Source organism: Peromyscus maniculatus, chromosome X, assembly GCF_049852395.1.
Source record: "Peromyscus maniculatus bairdii isolate BWxNUB_F1_BW_parent chromosome X, HU_Pman_BW_mat_3.1, whole genome shotgun sequence".
Classification (NCBI taxonomy): Eukaryota; Metazoa; Chordata; class Mammalia; order Rodentia; family Cricetidae; genus Peromyscus; species Peromyscus maniculatus.
The window spans coordinates 1,265,203-1,283,049 of NC_134875.1; the positions used below are offsets into that span (position 1 = coordinate 1,265,203).

Sequence of the window (17,847 nt, forward strand, 5' to 3'; positions counted from 1 at the left end):
GGCTCTAGCTGGACCCTCTGGAAGAGGCAGTGCTCTGTTCCTCTGCAGCTTCCCCACTCAATCTCAAAGACTGCAGCTACCCAGATTCTCACATCATCTCTTAAACTCTGGGTGTCTCTTAGGGTCCACTGTCAGTTTCTCCCGCCAAGAGATAGAGCACATGGTATTGCTCATCTCCTCTGTGTCTGGACTTCCATTGATCAGTGTCCCTCTCAGCCTCATATCCTGTGCCTTTGTGTCCTGCATCCCATATACTTTTTGTGCTTTGAGGCTTCTTTCCAGTAGGTGGGTAAATCCAGTTCCTGGTCAGCCATGTGTGTGAACAGTACCCCCTTGCAGTCCTGGGAAGATCTGACACTGTGGATTAGAAGAAGAGAGTCTCTGTGCATGTGCCATTGGCAATGGCCTTGGTAATTGGCCTGAAGAGGTTGGGACTAGAGAGGAAAAATGTGCACTAATCCAATATTTGTTCTATTGGCTGAATTAAAAGTCTCTTCCTTCCCTCCCTCGTTTCTTCCCTTCTCTTTCCCTCACTGATCATTAATGGGCTGCCTTACATTCTTTTGACTCTCAGGTCCCATCATGATCCTGCTGCAATTCCCCTATATTTTGAATTTGAGTGAGTTACCTGTCTTAGATAAAAATTGCCATTCTCTCCCATTGGCTTAGTTTTGTTAATGTCACACAGTTAATATTTCAAACTATGTCTTCACTGTCCTCTGTCCTCAATGTGCCTGGCTGCTTCTCTGCCAATGAGTTTCTATGTGGCTGTCATCCTTGGATTAATTCTTTCCCTGGTCTTGGGTTGCATGCCTTCCCCCATCACGTCCATTCTCTTCCAGGTGTGCTTCCTCTGTTTATTTCTTTATATCTGAAGGCAAGATTCTCGAGATATTATTTCCTTACTGAGAATTCTCCTGACCTGACTGGACATCCCTCCTTCAGTCACCTTGCAGACTTGGAGGGCAGGAGGAAATTGCTTCGGAGGAATGGGAGATTCAAAATGGACTGTAAAGAGATGCAGTTTTGGCGGCGGCGGCGGCGGGCACAGCCCCGGCGAGCCGAGCTCCGCGGCGGTGGCCGCCGCCGCGGGGTGTGAGACGCCGAGCGCCGCGATCCCGGCGGCGGTGGTGGCGGTGGCGGCGGCGGCGGGCGCGGAGCGGGAGGCCCCGGTGACCGCCGCGGCCGGGGACGGAGACAATGGGTCGGGCCTGCGGCGGGAGCCGAGGGCTGCCGACGACTTCGACGACGACGAGGGCGAGGAGGAGGACGACGAGGCAGCGGCGGCGGCGGCGGCGGCGGCGGCGGCAGCGACAGCGATCGGCTACCGGGACAACCTCCTGTTCACTGATGAGATCATCACTAATGGCTTTCACTCCTGTGAAAGTGACGAAGAGGACAGGACTTCCCACGCAAGCTCTAGCGACTGGACTCCACGGCCCAGGATAGGTCCATATACTTTCGTTCAGCAGCGTCTCATGATTGGCACCGATCCTCGAACAATCCTTAAAGATTTACTACCAGAAACGATTCCTCCACCTGAGCTGGATGACATGACACTGTGGCAGATTGTTATTAATATCCTTTCAGAACCACCAAAACGGAAAAAAAGGAAAGACATTAATACAATTGAAGATGCTGTGAGGTTACTATAAGAGTGCAAGAAGATAGTCGTGTTAACTGGAGCCGGGGTTTCTGTTTCCTGTGGGATACCTGACTTCAGATCACGAGATGGTATTTATGCTCGCCTTGCAGTGGACTTCCCAGATCTCCCAGATCCTCAAGCCATGTTTGATATTGAGTATTTTAGAAAAGATCCAAGACCATTCTTCAAGTTTGCAAAGGAAATATATCCCGGACAGTTCCAGCCATCTCTGTGTCACAAATTCATAGCTTTGTCAGATAAGGAAGGAAAACTACTTCGAAACTATACTCAAAATATAGATACCTTGGAGCAGGTTGCAGGAATCCAAAGGATCATCCAGTGTCATGGTTCCTTTGCAACAGCATCTTGCCTGATTTGCAAATACAAAGTTGATTGTGAAGCTGTTCGAGGAGACATTTTTAATCAGGTAGTTCCTCGTTGTCCTAGGTGCCCGGCTGATGAGCCACTTGCTATCATGAAGCCGGAGATTGTCTTCTTTGGTGAAAATTTACCAGAACAATTTCATAGAGCCATGAAGTATGACAAAGATGAAGTTGACCTCCTCATTGTTATTGGGTCTTCTCTGAAAGTAAGACCAGTAGCACTAATTCCAAGTTCCATACCCCATGAAGTGCCTCAAATATTAATAAATAGGGAACCATTGCCTCATCTGCATTTTGATGTAGAGCTTCTTGGAGACTGTGATGTCATAATTAATGAGTTGTGTCATAGGTTAGGTGGTGAATATGCCAAACTTTGTTGTAACCCTGTAAAGCTTTCAGAAATTACTGAAAAACCTCCACGAACACAAAAGGAATTGGTTCATTTATCAGAATTGCCACCAACACCTCTTCATATTTCAGAAGACTCAAGTTCACCTGAAAGAACTGTACCCCAAGACTCTTCTGTGATTTCTACACTTGTAGATCAAGCAACAAAGAACAAAGTTGATGATTTAGAAGTATCTGAATCAAAAGGTGGTGTGGAAGAAAAATCACAAGTAGTACAGACTTGTAGGAATGTGGAGGGCATTAATGTGGAAAATCCAGATTTCAAGGCTGTTGGTTCCAGTACTGGAGAGAAAAACGAAAGACCTTCAGTTGTGGAAGCAGTGAGAAAATGTTGGCCCAACAGACTTGCAAAGGAGCAAATTAGTAAGCGTCTTGATGGTAATCAGTACCTTTTTGTACCACCAAATCGTTACATATTCCATGGTGCGGAGGTGTACTCAGACTCTGAAGACGATGTCTTATCCTCTAGTTCCTGTGGCAGTAACAGTGACAGTGGCACATGCCCGAGTCCAAGTTTAGGAGAACCCATGGAAGATGAAAGTGAGATTGAAGAGTTCTATAATGGCTTGGAAGATGATAATGATAGACCTGAAGGTGCTGGAGGATCTGGATTTGGAGCTGATGGAGGGGATCAAGAGGGAGTTAATGAAGCTACAGCCATGAGACAGGAGGTGACAGATGTAAACTGTCCATCAGACAAATTATAACATTATTACAGTTGTCCAGGTACAGGAATTGCTCCACCAGCATTGGGAACTTCAGCATGTCAAAATGAATGTTTACTTGTGAACTTGAACAAGGAAATCAGAAAGATGTAATATTTATAGACTGGATAATAATTGTCATAATTTTTAAAGTTCCATTATTTCTGTACTTGTACATTCAACTAACTTTTTAAAGGTACTAGGTATCTTTAATCAGTTGTTAGTTGACTTCAGTTTCCTTTAAAGGTTCATTTGTATGATACATCCCTATGTATATATAATTTTGTTTTTGCCTATTAATTTTCAACATTTTAAAGTTTTCAAAAAGCCATTGGAATGTTAATGTAAAGGGAACAGCTTATCTAGACCAAAGAATGGTATTTCACACTTTTGTTTGTAACATTGAACAGTTTGAAATCCTCATATTCTGTTCGGCTGAACTTTTTATTTTTAGTAGTTACCTTTGAAAACACTGGCATTTTCAAAAACTTGTGGCAGCTAACTTTTTAAAATCACAGATGACTTATAATGTGAGAAGGAAATCACCATGTGTGGGGAGCACTCAAAATTTGGTGCTCAGAGTTTGAAGCATATTTAGTGCTTAAGATGGCTTTTGTACCTGCTGCAGATGTAATGTCAAAACAAGCCCCTGAGACTAACCTGATAAATGATTTGAAAATGTTTCAGTTGCTCTAGAAACAATAGTGCCTGTCTATAGGTCCCCTTAGGTTGAACAATAGCGAATATTTAAACTATCACTGTGGTAGAGCCTGTGTAGATCTTCACCACAAGTATTAAACTGCCAAGATGTGAACATGCAAAGCCTTTCTGAATCTAATAATGGTACTTAGACTGGGGAGAGAGTAATATTTTGAACTGCTGTTTTTCCACTAATGAGGAAAGCAACGAGTCTCTTAATTATAAGTTCCAAAGTAATAAACTGTAACTCACCCAGAAAGTACATTGTTTCCTGTTGAGAGGATTTGGTGTAATGTATCCCAAAGTGTTAGCCTTGTATTATGGAGATGAATACAAATCAGATAGTCAATGAAACTAGTTCTTATTTATTTAAAAGCTTAGCTTGCCTTAAAACTAGTGATGAGTTTTCTGAACTGCAGAAGCTTTTAGCCTTTCAAACAGTTCACACCTCAAAGAAACTGCAGTCAGTACTTATTTTACAGATGACTTTGAAACATTATCCCCAAACTTAAAATATTCATGTTTGGTTTAGTATTTATTACCCCCCCAAAAAAAAGTTTTTGAAATATAGCTGTTCTTTCTGCATAAAATACCCAGCTAGGACCGTTACTGCCAGAGGAGAAAACTAATTAAGTAGCTCATTTCCTTACCTAAAAAGCTCTCTCAATCTGAATTTGGCTTAACTAAAGAATGCCGTATATTTAGTTTTCCATTTGCATGATGTGTTTGTGCTGTAGACAATATTTTAAATTGAAAAATTTGTTTTAAATTATTTTTACAGTGAAGACTGTTTTCAGCTCTTTTTATATTGTAAATAGACTTTTATGTAATCCGGCATATGTTTTGTAGACTGTTTAATGACTGGATTATCTTCCTCCAACTTTTGAAATACAGTGTTTTATACTTGTATCTTGTTTTAAAGTCTTATATTAAAATTGTCATTTGACCTTTAAAAAAAAAGAGATGCAGTTTTTGATGTTGAACAGAGGAGATACACAAAGAGCCATACTGTCCAACATCTTCTTTCTACCTCCCTGGTTGATGATAAGCTGAGATAGACCAGGGAGGTGGTGAAAAAGGTTGGCAATATCCCCAATATCCCTTGGAAGTGGAGAAAGAGGGTTAATAAAGATGTGATTGGAGTATTAATAGCAAGGACTGTGTGGCCACTCCCAATGCAGGGGAACCAGGGCAGGATGGTGGGTTATTGCTGATAGTGTGGAGAAAGGCCTTATTCTCTGATACCCCTTTCCCACAGGGCCCAAAGCAAGGCACTAATGAAGAAAGCCCAGGGACGTTGGGAGCATCTTGACCTGATTATCTCCCCCATAACACTGACTCTGGGGCTCAGCCCTGGTGATCCAGCCACTGACAGGTCTGGGAAGATGGCTCTGAAGTGATAAGGCCCCTCCTCACTTAATCTACACACACTGTTGTGAATGAACACCAGGCTAATGATCTGCTGCAGCTTCTGTCTTGCTTGTGCTGCTGACAAGAGCCATCTTGGTCCATGAAGGTGAAGATCTGGGGAATGAGGGTTCACTGAATCCAGACTCCTGAGGCAGAGCTCCCACTTCTGCATAAATCCTTTGAGTCCAAACTATGCTCTCTGATTCCCACAGGCTTCAGAAACCCCAACCTCCTGTCCTGTGTGTAGTTCAGGCTCAACTATCTCATATCTCATCTTTAGAAGTTCTAAGGAATTGGGGATGGAGAGGTGGTTGGGTGGTTAAGAGTACATATTGCTCCTGCAGAGGTCCTGTGTTTGGTTCCCTGTACCCACATGATGACTCACAACCATCCATAATTACAGTTCCAGAGGATCCGATGCCTCCTTTTGACTGATTTGTGAATCAGGTACAGTTGTGGTGGACATACATACATGTAGGCAAAATACTCATATGCATAAGATAAAATCCAAATAAAACTTTCAAGGAATTGTGAAACTAGCCTTAAGACAGAGAATCTCAAGTGTTTGACCCTTGCATAGTTGTTTTTTTTTTTTTCCTGCTAAACTAGGTAGTGCAATCCTGTTTGGCTTCCCAGTATACCAGAGGGAGTGTTGGGAAACAGTGGCAAGATACAGGAGAAGAGAAGGAGGATGAAAAGGAGGGAAATAATGCCAGGAAGAGGCTAAGATTATGTTTAGGATGGGTGGTTAGAATGAGAGAAAAATATGCCAGAAGAAAGGAGTCAGCCAAGGCAAAAAGGGGGGATCTTTCCACGGTGTCCATTATTTTCTTCCTCAGAGTGATTCTACTCACAGCATTCATTGTACATGGCAGGTGATGGAAGGACCCTGTTCATTTAGGAAGGAACAGACTGCAAAGCCAGGCTCACCACAATGGTGTCTTGGGCACCATGTGGAGTAGGCTCCTGCTGCAGGCCCAGTCTCATTCCTGGTAGTGCATGAGGAGTAGGGGATGCTGCTAAAGAAAGATCCTGGGTGCCTTGACTCTGGCCTCTGGGGCTATGGCAGAAGTTGAAAGGACAGCTGGAGATGTGGGTATTAACACTCCAGGCAGGCCATGGTGTGGTTAGATGTGTCTTAGTGTATCTCTAGATAGAAGAGTCCTGACAAGGAGCTGGATGCCAGGATGAAAGGGACACCTGTAGTGGTAGGCATGGGGCAGATGTATGCATTGTACTAGTTTTATGGGGGAGATGACATGTCAGGATCTCAGTAGGGAAGAAGACCATTGGAAACTAACAGTAGGATGAACTTTTCTGCCCTCCTTCAGCTAGTGATGCTAAAATCATAACATCTGTAGACTATAGTCTGAGAGGACACTGGAGTTCTGGTCCTTTTGGGGAGGTGGCCATAATATATCAGCCCCAAACTAAAAGACTCATTGGTAGCTAAGAAGTCAGTATATGATTTGGGGAAGACATACACCGTCAGTCCATAACACCAATTCAGTGTTACAGAAGGACAGCCCAATTTCCAAATAAACTGAGGATGACTTAGGTATGAGAGGTGGTGTCAACTTGTCATTCCTGTGCAACTGGTTTTCTTGAGAACACATGGGATAGGTTCTATCTGCTTAAGGGTGAGACATCTTCCTGCCACTTTGCAGCTTTAAAGCACAGCACCTCTTCTGCACACCACTGTCTGGTAGCTGCTTCTTCAAGGAGAAAACTGCTTTCTACCTTTATGCAGAAACTTTCTTTCTGGGGACATGGGTACTTGGTTTTCTTTCTTTCTTTCTTTCTTTCTTTCTTTCTTTCTTTCTTTCTTTCTTTCTTTCTTTCTTTCTTTCTTTCTTAGCTTTTGCTTCTTTTTATTTTATTTATTTATTTATTTGTTTGTTTGTTTGGTTGGTTGGTTGGTTGGTTGGTTGGTTTTTCAAGACAGGGTTTCTCTGTGTAGCTTTGCGCCTTTCCTGGAACTCACTCTGTAGCCCAGGCTGGCCTTGAGCTCACAGAGATCCGCCTGCCTCTGCCTTCAGAGTGCTGGGATTAAAGGCGTGCGCCACCACGGCCTGGCTTGGTTTTCTTTCTACTGATGCTTCCTCAATACTACAAGCCTCTCTCCCTTTAAATACATCACTGTTGCCCTGAAACTGTTCCTCACTGATCTAAAACAGGGGCCAGATGCCACAGGAGGTTCTGTTCTAAGATTTCAGTACTGCTTGCTCTTACCATGCCAACTAAGTTTGTTACTGGGAGCCCACCAGATAAGACCATTCAGACACAGTCTATAGCCAATTGAAAGTATTTATTCCAGGTGGCTAGGACTATACCTGTGTATTTGGAGCCCAAGTGTAACTCTGAGCATTTAGAGCAAGGGGTTTTAACAGCAAAAACCACATCCTGTTATCTTGCTCAGCAACTGAATGGGGAAGTTTTTTTCAAGCAAGCAGTTTAACAGAAGCTAAGGTAAGCAGTTAGCTGGAGGAAGAAGTTTGCACAAACATGCAGTTTAACAGAGGCCAAGATAAATTAGCTGAGGCATCTTGACCTCAGATTCCTAGAACAGAGCTGGGTGATTTTCTATGGGATTTTCCACAAAGGAGGTAAAATTCTAGTCAAACCTAAAATGGCCTCAGCAAAAAATACAAGATGGAGGAACCTCTGCACTGTCTTGCCCTGTCACAAATGGGCTGCTGTTGCTGCTGGGAAGAAGTAGATCCATCAGGGAAAGGGTGTATTGAAACAAGCATTCTGGTGGGAGCACGCAATTAGGGGAGAGCAATCTTGGACCTCAGGTCCTAAGACTTAAATGAGCAGAAAAGTAAATGAAAGCATTTCTGTAGTTCCTTTTCTCCATTCATGACCCACTCCACCTACCCCCTTATATATTCACATACACACACACACACACACACACACACACACACACACACGCGCGCGCGCGCGCGTAGGATCTAGGATCTTCCTATGAGAAAACGTATACCATGTTTATTTTCCTGAGCCTGGGATAACTTACTTACGGCCATAATTTCCAAGATCATCCAATTTCTTCCAAATGTCATGATTTCAGTTTTCTTTCCTGTAGCAGATTCTTTTTTTTTTTTTTTTTTTTTTTTTTTTATAAATAGTGGCTGCTGAGCCTTTCTAAACTCAAAAAGAAGGCAGCTTTAACCTCAGAGCAGACTGGGCTCAGAGTGAGACCACTGCTGCCTCCCAGCAGAACCATTATCTAGTATGAAAGAGTTAACCATAGCAAACACCAGTTGAAACATGCTAATGAAGATTTAGGATGTTGTTCTACTTTGCTTTCTGTTGCTGTGATAAAACCCTGCCCAAAACCAATTTGAGGAGAAAAGGGTTCATTTGTCTTACAGCTTACTGTCCATCATGGAGGGAAGCCAAGACAGTAATTCAAGGCAGAAACCTGGAGACAGGAACTGGAGCAGAAACCATAGGGGAAACAGTGTTCACCTTGGCTTGCTTCGCAAGGGTTACTACTCAGCTTGTTTTCTTATATAACCCAGGACCATCTGTCCAGGGATGGCACTGCCCACAGTGGTCTGGGCCCCTTCCACATCAGTCATTAATCCAGAAAATTCACAGGCCAACCAAGCTGATGGAGGCAATTCCTTAGATGAAGCTTCTTCTTCCCAGGTGACTCTAGTTTGTGTCAAGTTGACAAAAACTGGCAGGTGTGTATTCATAGTGAGCCATTCGTGACAGGAAACAAGACCACCATTATGTCAGGGCACGTCTGGTACTATGTATGATAAGCTCCAAGTATAATCTTTCTAGGACACCCTTTCATTGAAACACTGCCTGACCAACTGCTTAACCCCTCTCCTGAATGAAAAAGCAGTCCCTCAAATTGCCATCCTACATAAACTTTCTACTGTCATGTTCACAGTACCCTGTGGTATACCTACTAAAGTCTGTTCCCGCCTTCTGTCTTTGGTGAAGTCATTCACAACCAGAGTGTCACTGGCCTGTCAACAATCCTAGCACTGCATGCATTGTATCAACTATCCTTATTTATTTATCCATTGATGGGCATATATGCTTGTTCCATTTCCTCATTATTGTGAATAGCACAGCAACAAGGAAGGTTGATTAGAGGAAAATAGGAAAAAATAGAGAGTAACAGGGGCCTGAAAAGATGGCCCAGCAGTTAAAAATGTTGGCTGCTCTTCCAGAGGACATGGGTTCAATTCCCAGCACCTTCATGTCGATTATTCAATGCCCTCTTCTGACCTCTGTGGGCACCAGGCATACACATGGTGCATAGACATACATGCAGGCAAAACACCCATACATATAAAGTAAAAAAAAAAAAATTAAAAGTGGAAAATAGAGAGTAACAAAACACACATGACATGAAAGCAAAAGAGGAGGTAGAATGGGGAGGCAGGGGCCCAGCAGGGGAGGGTATTGAGTTGATGAAGGAGGATGGGAGAAGAGCATCAAGACAAAATATGTAGGAAAACCCCATACTGAAACCCATTATTTTGTGACTAATTCAAAAACAAAAACAACAACAAACAAAAAAACAAAAAAACTAATAGGGTCTGGAGAAATACCTCAGCAATGAAGAGCACCTACTGCTCATCCAGAGGACCACAGTTCACTTCCCAGAACCCACTCTGGGGTGGGTGGTCTCATGAATATATCTCTGGCTCCAGGAGATCTGATACCTCTGATTTCTGTGGCCAATGTAGTTGTGAGTACATGCCTCCCACCCCATACTTACAATTAAAATAAATCTTTTAAAAAAACAATGGAGCCAGGCATTGGTGGTGCACACCTTTAATCCCAGCACTTGGGGGGCAGAGCCAGGTGGATCTCTGTGAGTTCGAGGCCAGCCTGGGCTACCAAGTGAGCTCCAGGAAAGGTGCAATGCTACACAGAGAAACCCTGTCTCGAAAAACCAAAAAAAAAAAAAATGGAAAAGTATGTGTGTGCTGTGGAATCCATGAGAAGCAAACAACTGACCAACATATACAGAAGTGCTTATGACCCCTCATCCAAGAGGGCAGAGGCAGGGGCAGGACAAGCTCATCAAATGTAATGTAAAGAGCTTTATTAATGAGTTGGGGGTCTATCTTAGGGTTTCCAGTGCTGTGATAAAACCACCATGACAAAAAAACAAGTTTGGGAGGAAAGAGTCCATTCCAGCTTACACTCTATAGTCCATCATGAGGGAAGTCAGGGCGGGAACTCAAGGCAGGATACTGGAGGCAGGAACTGAAGCAGAGGCCATGGAGGAACACTGCTTACTGGCTTGCTCCCTATGACTTGCTCAGCTTGCTTTCTTAAACAACTCAAGACCATCTGCCCAGGGGGTGGCACCTGGCGGGACAGTGCACTGAGTCCTCCCACATAAATCATTAATCAAGAAAATGTCCTATAGATTTGACTACAGGCAATCTAGTGGGGGTGGGTTTTTTCTCAATTGAGAAGTTAGATAACCCTAGCTGGTGTAAAGTTGACAAGAAAAGTCAGACCTGGACAATGTCTGTCTTGAATTCTCAGTCCTCTTGCCTCAGATTCCCAAGTACTGGGGTTACAGGCAGGCACCACCATGGTGGGCTGTAGTGTACTTATTCAATTTATGTTTGTAGACATGTTTTAGAAAGTGGTCAAGCCAAGCTCTTACGTCACATATAAATATTTCCAGAACAAAACTGATTTTAAATTGGTGCAGTAAACCTTTTCTGTCCATGACATTTCTGTATCAGGAATGTCTTTGACTTCAACAGTTCAAATGCATTTTAAAGTGCTAGTGGTAGCTAACACTGAATGACAGCACCCAAGTGCTTTTATAGTTCCTAAACTGCCTGAAATCACCTTGCAGTACTTGAGCATCTGAAACCCAGAGGCTCTCCTGCAACGCGGGCATGAAGATGAGGAAATCTGGACTAGCAGTGTAACTGGACAAAGACAGACCCAGACCAGCCTCTCAGTTTTATTCTATTTTCAATATTGGCAAACATTTAGCCACCCGAGGGTAAGCACAAAGAAACAATTACCACCACTACCCTCCCCTCCCCAGTAAAGCAATGCCAAGTGGGAGTCTTTGCCCTAGGGAAGGGTACAGTGACTAGGGCAGAAGGATTCATGCTGAGAGTCCAAGCCTCTATTCCTGGTGAGGCTTGAAGAACTCAGGCACAAAGAACCTCAGGGCAGTCACCACTGTGGAAAGCTGGCTGAGCAGGGAGGAGACACAACTGTGGAGGAGGCTGGAGTTTTCAGAAGTTACTCGACTAAAAGTGAGGGGGAAAGGAACAGTCACACTAGAGCCATTGAATGCTCCCCCTCGGCCCAATCCTCCTCCATGCCTCCCCTGGAGCCAGTGGACCCAATCCTTCCAGGACTCCCTCAGTCTCCCCGTCAGGTTCCTACAGGCTGGGCTCACCACGCCCCCTCCTTACAGTGACTCCTAAGATGTCTGCAAACATACAATAGGGCGAGCTCCTCAGGCAGAGACAGAAACAGCTGCCTACTGCCCCCAAACAGGCTCCTCCCCTTCCAGAACTTACATAATGAGGTCACTGCCAGTCACTCTGAGCTCCCTGTGAACTGCTCCTTCCAGGGACTCCTCTTCTCGGGTCAAGTACAAGCGTGCGATCTCTGCATCCATGAAGGACAGGAAAGGCACTGTGAGGTCACTGGTGGGGATACCGTTAAGGTGACTTCATCTCGTTGTCCCTGGGTGATGTCCCCACAGGTTGCCTCCTCCAGAGCCCTTAATTCCACCACTTCCTCAAGGCGTCCCCATGCTGGGCCCCCCAGCCCTCTCCCTGACCATCTCAGGCCACCTCCAGACTATCCCTCAGCTGCTGTCACAAACTCAGAAAGGATACAACTCCAGGAATTGGCTTTCCTCGCTTTCTCCCTCCTGCACTGGATCATGTGGTGGACTCTCCACAAGGTCAGCTTTCTCCTCCAGAGTGCCCTCCTCGCCTCTGCCTTCACAACCTTGGGGAATTCCAGAGCAGTCAGGAGCATTAGGCACACAGGCATTGTCCTCAGCTCTTTGGCTACCATCTCCGCTGTCCTGGACACCAGAGCTTGGGAGGCTACTCTGGTCTTCTCTGCAGCTTGGTGTGTCACCCGCGCTGCTGCCAGGGTCCTTCATGGCTGCTCAGAGCGTCTCAGAACCCACCACCGACACTAACGCCCCCTGCCGGTTTTAGAAAGGACTGAGGTGCCTCTGCCAAGCCCCGCCCTATTCTCCTCAGTGCACCACATGAGGCGAGGCCCACAGCACTGTGAAAACAGGACCTCTCGAGGATGGTTCTGGCCAAAATGGTCTTCCTCATAGACCTGAGGGATCTCTAATGGTCTGCAGCTGGATTGCTCAAATGGACCCCACATCATGCATTCCCGATAAACTGGCCACTTCACGAGTGTCATGAAACCCTGAGGCTTCAGATAGCTCAGGGTGACAGCAGTCATGGGTGCTGCAACACCAATATTCAGACTGCCTATGAAACCAGGCCCGGTCTATGTTCTAGACAGACACTCGGAGACTTCAAAACCCTGATAGATGGTTCAGTCAAGCTGCCTTGCCTAAACTGTTTTCCCCTAAATCCATAACACACACACACACACACACACACACACACACACACACACACACACACACACACGCCTTACTTCAGCTCCACTTTCCTCTCCAGCAAGTCGTCACCAAAGACACTGATTACTGTGATTGATGCAGCATGGCCCATCACAACCCTTATGTCAGCTTAGTTCAGAGACTTATCCCTCTCAACACAGTCCTAGGGTTGGGAACCATGTGGAGGACAGGAGGGAGTTGTATGGGATTGGCTCAGAGAGATCTGATTCTGTCAGAAGTGGATTAGAGAGGACAGTCAGCAGGATAGGTACGGGGGAGCTTGTCCCTAGGGCCACTATCAGTGTCTTTTGGGCCCAGGGTACTTGATGACCTGGGAGGGGGACTTGTAAGAACCATCTTCCAGGACAGTGCAGGCTACATAAGGGCTGGGTGGATAACCTGGGCCCACAGCCAGAGAGGGACAGGATAAAGATGTCTACATCTGTGCCAGATTCAGTCCAGTCAATAACAGTTCTATGTCTATGGCATGTCTGTGTGTTTGTGTATGTATGTTGGTCTTGGGGGATGTTTCTGGAGGGCACCAAGGAGTCACTTCTGTGTATGGTACATCTCAGGCAATAGTGAGAACACTGAAGGCTAGAGCACATGGTCCAGTCTGGACAGACCTTGGTGTTGTAAAATTTGGGAGACTGATTCAGGATGGGGGTGGGGTGGGAGTTAGGGGTTCATGGTATATGCCTGTAATCCCAGCATTCTATCAGCAGATGCAGGAGGATCAGGAGTTCAAGGTTTTAGTTGTCTGTATGGGTATTTTGAGGCCAGCCTGGGCTATTGGGGTCTTATCTCAAAACAAAACAAACAACAGAGAAAAAGGAAAAAAAAAAAGTCCTCGTCATCAGGAATGACAAGTTAACATGAGCTTACCCTAACTCTACTTGATAATTGGAGAGTACTTAGGCAGTCACTAACTGTTAGAAAAACAGAAGGGAGAAAAAAGGAGAGAGAGGGTGAGAGAGCTTGTGAACCTTGTTTTTCAGTCTGCATGGCTGCATACTACTCTTCCACTCCCTAAGAGAAGTCGACACTCCTTTGTCCCATGAGTGCCACCACTTATGAGGAAACAGAGTCAATCACTATTCTCACTCTATCCTGCCAAGTGGAAACATTTGCAAAACTCTGCCTATATATTTATTTATTTATTTCTGAAAACAAATTTTATTAAAACAAGGGTTCAGATACATTATATTACATTAAAGCTGTAAGGGAAAATAGAGCCAAAAACCAGTTTGTTCCTTCACATGGCATCGGGCAGCTGCTGCTAGTGAGTTGCAGGCTAATGGATGGCATCAGTTTGGTATTTGTTCCCTTGCCAAAAGTTTAACCAGTATTAGGCTATTGTCACATTCTGTTGTTTGGATATCCCTATGCTAGGATATGTCTAGTCAAAAAATATGACCCTGGTGGCAAGCCAGATGTCCCATCACCTCCTTGGAGGGAAAGTAGCCCTTTCTGAATTTTGCTGACCTAGTCAGGTTAGACATAAGGGTTTCTTTTTACTGCCAGAGACTCCCTCTAGTGGCACAGCTGCTGCCTTACACATGGGCTCTTCAAGTGGTGACAATTAGCTTCTGGCCAGACATAGCCTTCTGCAATCTCCGGGCTCTGGGCTTGGCTGAAATATAGATATTATTTTGTTTCAGATGGGGCTCTGCCAAGGCTTAGTGCTTGACCTTTGTTTAAAAAAGGGACTTCCAGACTAGAAAGTGTCTTTTTCCATTTATTTCAGGAAGGAGTTACACTAGTCCAAGTTAAAAAGGTATCCCAAGTCATAGGAAAAATGCATGTTGAAACCTTAGAGCTGTGCTGAGACAGCCCCACCTCTCATTGGCCCTGGGATAACTGGCCCTGTCCCTCAATGGATACTGCATCAGGAGAGCTGGCCCTGTCCACCATGAGAGAGCTCCCCCCTCCTCAGGAGAGATAGCCCCACCCTTCACCACAAGCATGGAAGAGCTGGCCCTGATAGCCTAAGAGAGCTGGCTCTGCCTCTCCCCTGAATGGGGCGATCCCAGTGGCAGAGACAACCAGATCAGCTACCACCCAGACCCACATCTTGGGCCTTGGGTTGGCCCACCCTAACATCTACCTCATCTATGACCTACTGGAGTATGTGAAGGGACTGGTCCTGCAGAACGATAACCACAGGATTTCTATGACTTGAGGTTCTATGACAGCAGGATATCTGAGAAGAGTTTTGGTGAGGATCCTGTAATGATGGTGTGACAGAGGCCTTGAACCAAACTAATGACTCATTGTAATGAACGTTTTACAGATGGGGCTGATTAGACAAAAGGGTATACTGCATACACACTGCAGCTCCTGATGCCACTAGGATAAATGAAGAGATGTTGGAAAGATGGGATGAGGGGTTTTGTTTGTTTGTTTTGTTTTGTTTTGAATTAATTTGGGGGGGTTCTTTTGAGGGGACATGCTACAGGGGTGAGGAGCCCATATGGAGGGACTGGGAGATGAGCAGGATTAGGGTGCATGATGTGAAATTTCCGAATGATCAATAAAGAATTATGGTTTTTTTTTTAAAGATACCCCAAATGGTTGCATTATACAAGCTGTGAGTTTTTGAGACTTGTGACAAAGGATATAATCTCTATCAGAACTGGTGTGTCCTTTTGCAATTATCACCCTGTAGCTGAATTTCATCCTGTGTTCTGGATGCTCAATGATACTACTATTTATTGCCGGAAAATTTCTTCTTCAACACCTTCACTGGGTTCATAGTAATCATCAGCAGTTCCTCAGACAGTAGTCGTAAGAGCCTTCTGCCATTTCTCTGTTAAATTCTTATATGGATAGAATCCTCAGCACCAGCAGGAAGCAGGTCATAACCCTTTCTTGGATCACCAAAGGGGTTGAAAAGAGGATTCTGGATACCAGGCATACAATAGGATTCCTTTTCTTTTGTGGAAATGTCCTATGAAAGGCAGAAGACCAGAAGGTGAGTAGGAGAGGGGAGGAGAGGAGAGGCAGGGGAGGGGAAGGAGCACAGAGAAGCGAGGGGCTACTGGGGAAGGGAGCTGAGTTCCCTGTGGCAGCAGCGACTCAGTAACTGAGCTAACACTAAAAAGTCCTGCCTTTCAAAGCACAAGTGACTTCTCTGGGGCATGTGTAAATATACCTTTTCCATATTATTTCCTGAAAAAAAAGACAGGCCTCTCTACCAGAGTCCCAACTAGAAGCCATTGCCATGACAGATGGTTCCTATAAGCATAGAATGACTGTGGAACACAGAGTTAGTAATACAGAACTTTAATGGGCCTTCTTATTAAGCCACATTAACCAATACCACTAGGTGATGCCTGCCTGGTGAAAAATGTGGGACTTACTTATATAAGATGGTGTTCTCAGTCCAAAGGGACAGTTTGGGTGGAGAAGCTGAGAGGACCCATCTGTAAGTTTCTTAACATCTTCTTAGAGTGTCCAAGACAGACAAGACCTGCTTGCACAGGTGCTCTGAATTCTTGGGTTATACCACTCATGAGTAGTGCCATGACAAGGCTTTCTGTGGTCCTCAGAATCAATAACACATGTGGGTGGGGCAGTTTAGAGGAAATCCATATTGAAGAATTCCATTTGTATTGGTTTAAGAAATTGGATTGGATAAGCCCTGGAAGCTTATATACAATGTCCCAGCATCATTCCCTGCATAGTGTATATTTTCTCCACTGCATTAAAAATGTCACCACCACCCCCAAGGCCAAATGTTCAGGTTTATTATTCTTTCACATGACTCCCTGACAGGCACTCACAAAAGTCTATTTTAGCTTCCCTGTGCTCCTGTAGCCCCTGAAAAGGGTCTCCTATGAAAGGTTACAAACCCCAAGAGTAAACTTCCAATTATTGTTGGAGCATCTCCACTGGGTCCAGGAATATTTGGTACCTGGGGATTGACAGCTGCCTCTTCAGCTGCCACTCCTGACCCTACAGAGCTCCCTATGTTGAGACTGTCTGGAGAAGCCTGGATACCAGTATCTTCTGAGTGAACTGCTATGGCCACCCTCAGATGCTGAACTCTGTGAGTTAGCAGGAGCATCAGGAGCTTGACACCTACCTACACCTATCCTCACCTTCTGCACTGTCTGCTTTCCCATCTGGGTTCATACAGGGGTCCTGTATGAGGACTCTGGTTTTCCACTCAACACCCACCTCCAAAAGGACCACACCACTCACCCTCTCTTGAATGACTGAGGTGAAACAGACCCAGCTCCACACCTTTATATACAGTGCATATGTGAAGCCCACTGTGTCTGTGCAGACAGGATCTTGCAAGGGTTGGTTCCAGCTGAAACTTCACTCCCCTAGGCCTTGGGGCCAAACAACCACTCCTCCCCCACACAGTCCTTGCCCTGAGAACTTGTGAGCCACCATGTGGTTGCTGGGAATTGAACCTGGATCCTCTGGAAGAGCAGCCAGTGCTCTTAACCACTGAGCCATCTCTCCAGCCTGCCCTGGGAACTTGTACAAATGGAACCATTCATAGGTAAGTGCCCAATCCAAACAAACCAGGAGCCTGTGTCTGCGCCCCACCACCTGCATACAAAACATCATCTTTCAGGAAGCAGTAGGCAGGGCTCTCAGAGAGGCCTGACCCCAACCCAAAACATACCAGGGATAGATCAAAGGCCAGGGAACATCCAAGACAGAGTAAAGAAAGAACACAATCAAGAAACAGTATCAGATCAGAAAGAAAGAAAATTGCCTTTACTGACATTCATATATATATATATATATATATATATATATATATATATATATATATATATATACATAATGGGGCCTACAAAAGAGTCACAAGAACTAATGAGTGACTTTAGCAAGATTCTTGCATGCAGGCCGTTTGTACACAGCTAGGCACTACTTCACAAGCACAATCAATTACCCCATTGATTGCTTCTCTACACTAATATGAAAGAGTGTCCAGGATTTTGCTCGAATTTATAA

General features: G+C 44.9%; 1 protein-coding gene and 1 pseudogene across 2 annotated transcripts; one reads left to right on the forward strand and one right to left on the reverse strand.

Annotated features, from left to right (window-relative positions):
* Positions 1–1,294: 1,294 nt before the first annotated feature.
* LOC143271016 (NAD-dependent protein deacetylase sirtuin-1 pseudogene) lies at positions 1,295–4,785 on the forward strand (annotated as a pseudogene). The gene has a single exon (XR_013048264.1). The product of XR_013048264.1 is annotated as an NAD-dependent protein deacetylase sirtuin-1 pseudogene (transcript).
* A 6,428-nt stretch (positions 4,786–11,213) lies between these two features.
* Positions 11,214–12,387, reverse strand: LOC143270930 (uncharacterized). The gene is made up of 3 exons (XM_076562290.1): positions 12,113–12,387; positions 11,789–11,917; positions 11,214–11,512 (listed from the first exon to the last, which is right to left on the reverse strand). The coding sequence occupies exons 1-3, from the start codon at positions 12,385–12,387 to the stop codon at positions 11,386–11,388; spliced, it is 531 nt and encodes a 176-aa protein (XP_076418405.1). The 3' UTR covers positions 11,214–11,385.
* Between the last annotated feature and the right edge of the window lie 5,460 nt (positions 12,388–17,847).